This window comes from Callithrix jacchus, chromosome 6, assembly GCF_049354715.1.
Source record: "Callithrix jacchus isolate 240 chromosome 6, calJac240_pri, whole genome shotgun sequence".
Classification (NCBI taxonomy): Eukaryota; Metazoa; Chordata; class Mammalia; order Primates; family Cebidae; genus Callithrix; species Callithrix jacchus.
The window spans coordinates 42,286,640-42,295,871 of record NC_133507.1 but is presented as its reverse complement, the minus strand read 5'-3'; the positions used below and the strand labels follow the sequence as shown (position 1 = coordinate 42,295,871).

The following is a 9,232-nucleotide window of genomic DNA, read 5'->3' as shown; positions in this document are numbered from 1 at the left end:
AATTATGTGGCCCACATAGCTTATTTTTGTTTAAAAAAATCGCTAAAAAGACAATACAAACAGAAGTTTCAAATGGTGTGGAAAGGTAAAGTCACACACTATAAATGTAGCTTTTGGCAAGACAGGGAGCCTCTCTGATTGCTGGTATTTCCATTTGCTAAATAGGATAATGAGAGCTAATTTATAGAGATACTCTGAAGATATAATGAGATAATATATGCCAAATGCCTGTTTTTATTTTATATATGGTTATTGTGTGAGTCCATTTGCATTGCAGTAAACTTTGGGTGATATAAAGAAAAGTGGTTTACTTTGAGTCAGTTCTGCAGGCTGTGCAATGGAAGTGTGGTGCCAGAGCCTGTTCTGATGAGGCCTTAGGAAGCTTACCATCATGGTGGATGGTAAAAGGGAGCTGGTGTGTCACATGGTGAGAGAGTAAGCAAGAGAGAGAGAGAGAGAGAGAGGAGGGAGTTGCCACACTTTTAAACAACCAGATCTCTTGTGAACTCAGAGGAAGAACTCAGTTATTACCATGAGGAGGGTACAAAGTCATTCATGAGGGACCCTCCCCTATGACCCAACCACCTCCCACTAGTCCCCACTTACAACATTGGAGGTCACATTTCAATATGAGATTTGGAAGGGATAAAACATCTAAACCATAAGTTATAATACACTATTTTCATTTGATTAATCAAAAAAATAATTTTCCAGTACTGAGAAGTTTGTTGTTTTTCAGCATATTGAAAACACTGGGAAGCGCAAGGTAAGAATGATGAGGGTGGAAAGGAACAATGAACTAGGATGATAAATGGGGCGAAGTCACAGTAAAGGACATTTATATTGCACTATGAGATGTCCCACAGGTACTCCAAATACAAAGAGACCACAACTGGAACAAGCCGAGGCTCATTACTCCAGGCCAGTTAATCTTAAGGTCATAAGCAGCCACCTAAGAACTCAATTTGTCGACTTAGCTGTCACACTGGGCATATCTCCTCCTCTTCCCAATTAACCGTATCTGCTAACTGTAGGCTTAAATACTGTGTCTCTCACTCTTTCCTTCTCCTTTTCAGTTTCAATGACCTTTGGAATCTCCTCATGGGTTTTGGTAAACACCTCTAAACTGGCATCTTCTCTTCCAATTTATCCCCCTCTAAGCCATCTACCGTACTGATAGCAAAGTGATCCTTCAAAAATACACAACTGGGCCGGGCGCGGTGGCTCACGCCTATAACCCCAGCACTTTGGGGGGTCCGAGGCAGGAGGATCACAAGGTCCGGAGATGGAGACCATCCTGGCCAACGTGGTGAAACCCTGTCTCTACTAAAATACAAAAAAAATATATATATATATTAGCCGGCCATGGTGGCACACACCTGTAGTCCCAACTACTTGGGAGACTGAGGCATGGAAATCACTAGAACCTGGGAGGCAGAGATTGCTGTGAGCCAAGATCGTGCTACTGCACTCCAGCCTGGAGACAGAGTGAGACTCTGTCTCAAAAAAATAAAATGCACAATTGATAGCAAGTCTCTTCCCTGATTAACTTTTTCATTATCATCTACAGTGTCAATTTCAATTTCTGTATGCAGCATCCAAGGTTATCACAGAAGTTAACAAATGTTAAGTACTTGAACAGTGCCTGGCCACAGTAAGTACTACAGAAATGCTTGCCATTATTATTTTTTAATGACGTGGTCTCCACGCTCCTCTTCAATCTAAAACACTGTCATTCCTCCGTTAGAATCATTGCTCGCACTGTTCTAAGCCCACTGTGCTATTACACACCTCTGGGCTTCACACACACACACACACACACACACACACACTTCCATGTTCCTGATCCTGATTTCTCCTTTTCTCCTGTGTGGAAGTCTTGTTTTTTGTTTGTTTGTTTTTTGAGACAGAGTTTCGCTCTGTCGCCCACGCTGGAGTGCGGTGGCACAATCTCGGCTCACTGCAACCTCCACCTCTCAGGTTCAAGCAATTCTCCTGCCTCAGCCTCCCAAGTAGCTGGTATTACAGGGGCCTGCCACTGCGCCCGGCTACTTTTGGTATTTTTAGTAGAGACCGGGTTTCACCATGTTAGCCAGGCTGGTCTCATACTCCTGACCTCAGGCAGTCTGCCTGCTTTGGTCTCCTGAAGTGCTGGGATTACAGGAGTGAGCCACTGCACCTGGCCAGAAGTCTTCTTTTTCATATTCTACCTCCCTGGTGTTTCATTCCCCTTCACACACAAGATATTTTCTTCAATTTTTGAGACTTTTGGACTTGTAATGCTTTTCTGGTTGCGCCACCACATTGGGTTTTAATCTGTTTCTGTGTATCTTTTCCCTAATAGATTGTGAGCTCCTGAAATGCAGGGTATTTTACTTATTCTAAGCACCTGAAGAAATGCTGGCACACGGTAAGCAACTAGTATTTAGTAAGTTGTTTTTTTTTTTTTTTTTTGAACAAATGAAAAGTGTAGGCAAGAATTAGACAAAACGTAATTAAGAATATTTTAGATATGGAAAGAAATTCCCACTAGGGCCGAGAAAGGAAGTTTAGTAAAAGCCGAAGCGCTGCAGTTTAACTTCTAGCTAAGCCTATTTGGTTGAGATCCCGGACTTTTGATCTGTTGGTGCCACGTTATGTGCTGGATGGTGGTAATCAATATACCACTTTCTCTGCTACTTTGGGCTCAGGTGGAGAGAATTTTACTCCACTTTCTGCAGATTCTCCCAGTGCCTCAGTGGGGAGTGGAGGCTATGAGGGTCTATCAGCTCCCAGAAGGCCTCCTTTTCCTGTTTCCTCTAGGGGCCTCCACCCGGGCTTCAGCCCCAGCATCCGCGTCTTCTCCTAGCAGCCCGGCCCCAGGTGGCTGCCTGGCGCGGGGCCTCGGGCCCCGACTCGCCCCTCCCCGCGCGTCACGTGCGCGAGGATCCGAACTCCCCCTCCCTCCTCCTCCTCCCCCACCGCCTCCCGGGCTTCCTCCTGCTCCCAGTGAGGGAGTGCTTGGCAGACAGCGCGAGGGGGAGCGAGCGAGCAGGCGCTGCCGGGAGCCCGCAGCCCTGGCGCCCGCCGCCGCCCGGAGCCCCGCAATATGCCGCCGCGGCCCTCTGGCTCTCGGCCATGGCGAGGCTCTGCCGGCGCGTCCCTTGCACCCTGCTTCTCGGCCTGGCCGCCGTGCTGCTGAAGGCGCGGCTGGTCCCCGCGGCCGCCAGAGCGGAACTCAGCCGCTCCGACCTCAGCCTCATCCAACAACAGCAGCAGCAGCAGCAACAGCAAAAGCAGCTGGAGGAGGCTGAGGAGGAGAGGCCAGAAGTGCCTGGGGCATCCTCCACCTTGACGGTTCCAGGTAGGTCCTGGCTGCCCAGCCCGGCCTTTCAGGCTCGGCCGGTGATCTCTTATGGCCTCGCCCCTTCCATAGCCATCCCCATCCCCATCCACTTGCTCGTCTGTGTCACCATCCCTCCTGATCTATCTTCCTAGACTGGCTGCCCAGCCTTTGGTCCCTAGATCTGGTGTAGGGAATCTTCCCCTTGGGTAATGAGCTTTCTGGGCAGCTCAGCACTGCAGTGGGTTGAAGAGGGTCTGGAAAGCTGGGGGTGGGTGACTGCCTGGGTTGATTTGATGATCCTTTTCGTCTCCCTCCCTTCTTCCTGAATTCTACCCTCCACCCTGGGAATGACTGTAGACACACACACACACACACGCCGTTCTTAAATCCCTTATGCATTTTGTTCTCTATCCTTTTCTCTCCGAGAGACTGAGAAATCTTGCCATGGACACCCACACACCCCTTTCACCATTTCTCCATGCCTGCTGTATTTAAATTTAGCCATGGAGAGAGAAATCTTGATGTATTTTATTATTTATTTCTCTTTTTCCTTATCCCAAGAAGGGTTTAAGGGTTCATCTTATTGCAAAGAATGCCTTTAGTACAATAAGATGAAGCAAAACAAAATCAAATAGGAGTTTGTAATTGAAGAAAAGGGAAAAGGAGAGGAGGACACACAAGGTAAAGTCTGGAGTGGCGGTCCTACAGCCAAAACCTATCCCTAAAGAGGGAAATCTCCTTACTTGTTAGTAGAACTTAAATGAGGCAGATTCTTGACTCTGTTCAATGTAGGTGTAGAAATACGGCTGCAGTATAGGTGGCTATAAGAGTTCCCCGGTTCCTCTTTCCCACCATTAAAGCTCCATGTTTAAGCAAATAGCTGGATGATCCATGTATATTGCATCTCCCTACCTCCCAACCCACTTCGCTTCCTGGCTGTAGATGCTGTTATTTGGAAAGAAAAAAAAAGGCTTCAATTTTCTGGCACGAGGGCTTAGATTTTGTGAAACCAAAGTGAATTCTATTATGACATTTGTTTTTGTTTTAAAATCCTGCCTGGTAGTATTATATGAGTGCTGAAAATTAGACTGTAAGGAGTGGAATCAGCATCACATTTTGTATTGCTTGCTCATCATCAAAAAGCAGTACATAGGCATGCCAGCTGTGATTCATGACACGGCCACGATGATTTAATTTATCAGAGTGCTCTGAGCATAGGATGCAGTCACCAAAGTGTGCAGGAAAGCAAGTGTTTCTGACACCCTCTTCCACCAATTAATAACACTCAAGTGTGGCTAAAAGTCTTGAAAGGTATGCAGTGTATAATGGTTTTCCTACCCAGCTTTTAATAACTAAAAGTGATAACAACATGGTTTGGGTGAGGCTGCTGTTAGACATGCTGTTCACTAAAGTTAAGGAAATTGGATATAGCAGATTGGCCTCATTAAAAGAGATATTCATAGTGAATTTCATAAATTCACTATGAAGTGGAAGTCTAGGAGAGTGTGGGTTTTATTTTCATTTGCTTTTCAGGAATATTAAATGGATTTTGACTACTGTAATATATATGTTATGATTAGGGTTATGAATAACTGCAATAATATTAAACCTGAATCGAGTATGCAAATTAAAATGTTTTCTTTCAATGTTTGTGAGGGAATATTCTGAAAAGGATGATTGTCTGGGAAATTAGCAGTTTTTGTTTTATTTACCTATTAGATTGAGATAAAGGAACCACTATTCAATATATCAAGCTAGAACCTTAAAAGTAACCTATGATGACTCTTCTTCCTCAAACACTAATTACCCAAGCCAATGGCAAACAAGAGAGGAATTCAATTGACTGCTGTTTTAGTTATTGGAATACGGAGGCTTACAATGCAGCACAGCTTATAAACGAAGTTAAAATATTCCTCTGAATGCATTGTGATCTCTCCATTGAACTGGTCTTCCTGTTTCAACCTTTGCTTGCTGTCTGTTCTCCTCACACAGCTAGGAATCTTTTAAAGAGAAATTAAATAGGATCATTTCTGCTCACAGTCCTCCAATGGCTTCCCATCTCTCTCATACTAGATGCCCAGATCCTGAAAATGGCCTACGAAGGTCTGGATCCTTTGTATCCTCCTTTCTGTCTCGTCTCATTTAGCCCTTACCCTAATTCACTCCCTTGTAGCCACACTAGCTCTGTTTTCTTTGGCTTGCAAGAGGACCCAGGTGTTTGGCCTTTGCACTTGCCATTTTCTGTGCCTGGAATTCTGGAAACTTCATATTTTTCAGGTTTGCTTAAGTGTCTCAGTAACTGAGAGGTCTTGACCAGGTGTTTAAAATGGTAATCTGCACACCCTTTTTGCCCTTACCCTGATTCATTCTCCTCCATGGTACTCACTATTCTCAGCTGTTCTAATAAGCCTGTTTTCCCTTGGTAGAACATAAGCTCTAGGAAAGCATGGACTTTGTTTTGTTCAGTGCTATATTTCTAGTATCTGGAAGAGCACCTGGTTGGTACCCATAGACATTCAACCATTTGTTCAATGGATTTATGAATGAATGAATCAATGTGCTGGCATCAAGGATCACTTTCATTTTCTTAGTAGTTGCTCTTCTTCATTGGATAAATTCTCCATTGGAATTTAGCTGGGGATGTATAAAAATAAATGTTAGGTAAGAAAATTTGTAATTAGACGTTATAAAGTATGTAAATTTTGGATCTTTTAGTTAATTTCAGTGTTTATCTTATGCTGACTATAGAAAACTGATTGATACCAGTACTTGGGCCTACTTACTAGGTTCTGTCAGGAATTTATTGTTTTTTTTTTAATTTTTTTGAGACAGTGGTGTGATCATGGATCACTGCAGTCTCAACTCCTGAGTAGCTGAACTACAGGTGCATGCCACTGTGCCCAGCTAACTTTTTTTTTTTTTTTTTTTTTTTTTTTAGAAATAGGGTCCTGCTTTCTTGCCCAGGGTAGTTTCAAAGTCTGGAACTCTGGGCTCAAGCAATCCTCGTGCCTCAGCCTCCCAAAATGTTGAGTTTACATGCATGAACCATAATTCGTTATCTGAGTATAGTTAATCCTCTTATGACATAGGAGGGTTTTAACATGTTAAACTTTAAATTGCTGTGATTAAGCTTGAGTTCATTCTTCACCTTTGTATGATGCTTCTGATTCTTTGGACATACCATATGAAAAACTGTAGGACTTTTCTCAGGCAAAATTTAGAAAACGAATATGATACATTCAGTGATTGATGTATGACTAAGCCTTATCAGTCCATAGTAAACTGACCATTGCTTAGTATTCTCTGGATTTTATCTTTCTAAAAATGTATGGCTCTTTGTATTGCTGAGAAACAAGAAAGCAAGATTTAAATAAACTCGAATGTGAAAATTTTAAAAAATCAGTATTTTTAAAAAGTACATTTCCATTTTCTCATTAACTTATAGAAACACCATCTTCAGAGAGTAGTGAAAATAAAGACTAAGGTTGGTATCCATCAAATCAGTTGTTTTCTCCAGTGTATGCAACAGCTCTTATTTCTCCATCTATATCAGTATTTGTTAGAAATAAATATTTGAGGGTCCTGATAATTAATTTGAGGGCTAGTGGTAGTTGAGACAACCATATTATATTCATTCTGATGTCCTGTTAGATGGGAGGCATGCTGGGGTTGGGGGCGAGAAGAGCTGGGGAAAAATAATGAGCTCCATTTAAAATTCTCTACGTGAAGCAGAGACACAGGGGATCTCCAGAGATCATAGAAGTAAGTACAGATAAAGCTTCTTGAGAGGCATATTTTCATGGTATGAAAATTTTTGATTGCATATTTCAGTGATACCTCTTTTTAAACTTTTTATTTTGGAAAATGTTAAATATATAGAAAGTAAACAGGATAGTATAATAAAAGTCTATACCTGTCACCCATCTTGAACAATGGTCAAAATTTTACCATTGTTTTTTTCACCCATACTTCTATCTGTTTCCACTACATGGGATTTGTTTTTAATTTTTAACTTTTATGGGAATATAGTAGGTATATATATTTATGGGATACATGAGATATTTTGATACAGACATAAAATGAGTAATTATCACATTAGAGTAGATGAGTTATCTGTCACCTCAAACATTATTTGTGTTATAAACATTTCAGTTATACTTTCAGTTAAGTTAAAATGTACAATAAGTTGTTGTTGACTGCAGTTACCTCGTTGTGCTATCAAATAGTAGATCTTATTCATTTTACCTAACAAAATTTTATACTCATTAACCAACCCCACTTCCTCCCCCATTCCAATACCTTTCCCAGCCTCTGGTAACCATCATTGTAATCTCTAGCTCCATAGTTTAATGGCTTTAAATTTTAGTTCCCACAAATGAGTGAGAATTTGCAGTTTTCTGTCTGTGCCTTGCTTATTTCACTTAATGTTCTCCTGTTTCATTTATGTTGTTGCAAATGAGAGGATCTCATCCTTTTTAATGGTTGAATAGTACTCCATTGTGTATATATATCACATATTTTTTTTTTGTCCACTATCTGTTAATGGACACTTAGGTTGCTTCCAAATCTTGGCGATGGTGAATAGTGCTGCAATAAACATGAGAATACAGATAGGTCTTTGATATAGTGATTTGCTTTCTTTTGGGTATATACCTAGTAGTAGTATTGCTGGATCATATGATACCTCTATTTTTAGTTTTTTGACGAACCTACTATTCTCCCGAGTGGTTGTACTGATTTACATTCCCACCAGCAGTGTACAAGGGTTCCCTTTTCTCTGCATCCTCATCAGTATTCATTATTGCCTATCTTTGGATAAAAGCCATTTTTAACTGGGTGAAATGATATCTTATTGTAGTTTTGATTTGCATTTCTCTGATGATCAGTGATGTTGAACATTTTTTCATGTACCTGGCTGCCGTTTGTATGTTTTCTTTTGAGAAATGTTTATGCAGATTTTTGGATTTGTTGCCTAGTGAATTGTTTGGGTTCCTTATATATTCTGGTTAAAAATCCCTTCTCAGATGGATAGTTGATAGATATTTTCTCCCATTCTGTAGATTGTCTCTTCACTTTTCTGATTGTTTCCTTTGCTCTGAAGAAGATTTTGATGTGATCCCATTTATCCATTTTTGCTTTGGTTGCCTGTGCTTGCAGGGAGAGTTTCCTCAGTGTTTTCTTGTGAAAGTTTCCCCAGCGTTTTCTTGTGATAGTTTCCCCAGTGTTTTCTTATGATGGTTTCATAGTTTGAGGTCCTAGATTTAAATCTTTAATCCATTTTGATTTGATTTTTGTATATGGCAAGAGATAGGGGTCTAGTTTTATTTTTCTGCATAAGGATATCCAGTTTTCCCAACACTATTTATTGAATAGACTCTCCTTTCCCTAATCTATGTTCCTGGCACCTTTATTGAAAATGAGTTCTCTGTAGATGAATGGATTTATTTTTGGGTTCTCTATTTTGTTCCATTGGTCTCTGTGTCTGTTTTTATGACAGTTACAATGCTGTTTTGCTTACTATGTCTCTGAAGTATAATTTCAAGTCCAGTAATGTGATTCCTCCAATTTCAGCTTTTGTTTTTGCTCAGGATGGCTTTGGATATTTGGAGTCTTTTGTTGTTCCATATAAATTTGTTTTTTTTTTTTTCTATTTCTGTGAAATAGACCATTGGTATTTTGGTAGAGATTGCATTTGAATCTCTAAACTGCTTTGGGTAGGATGGACTGGGCTCTTTTTTTAACAGGCCCTTTTAGAGGTAAAATGTACACATATAAAATGTACATATTATATTATAGTCTCTTAACAAATAGATATATCCATGTAAACATCACCCTATTAAGATATAGATGTCTATATCACTTTAGAAAGTTTCCTCATACCCCATTCCCAGGCAATTCCTGTCCCTC

The 9,232-nt window shown here is 40.8% G+C and overlaps 1 protein-coding gene across 2 annotated transcripts in view; it reads left to right on the top strand.

The window, feature by feature from the left end:
* The first annotated feature begins 3,005 nt into the window (after nt 1-3,005).
* The window catches only part of FAM171B (family with sequence similarity 171 member B), an 84,255-nt gene continuing 78,028 nt past the window's right edge, over nt 3,006-9,232 (top strand). For both annotated transcript variants that reach the window (XM_035304317.2, XM_035304316.3), the window contains exon 1: nt 3,006-3,343. In XM_035304317.2, coding sequence (XP_035160208.2) covers nt 3,118-3,343 — 226 coding nt within the window. In that variant the 5' untranslated portion in view covers nt 3,006-3,117. The remainder of the gene's footprint in view (nt 3,344-9,232) is intronic.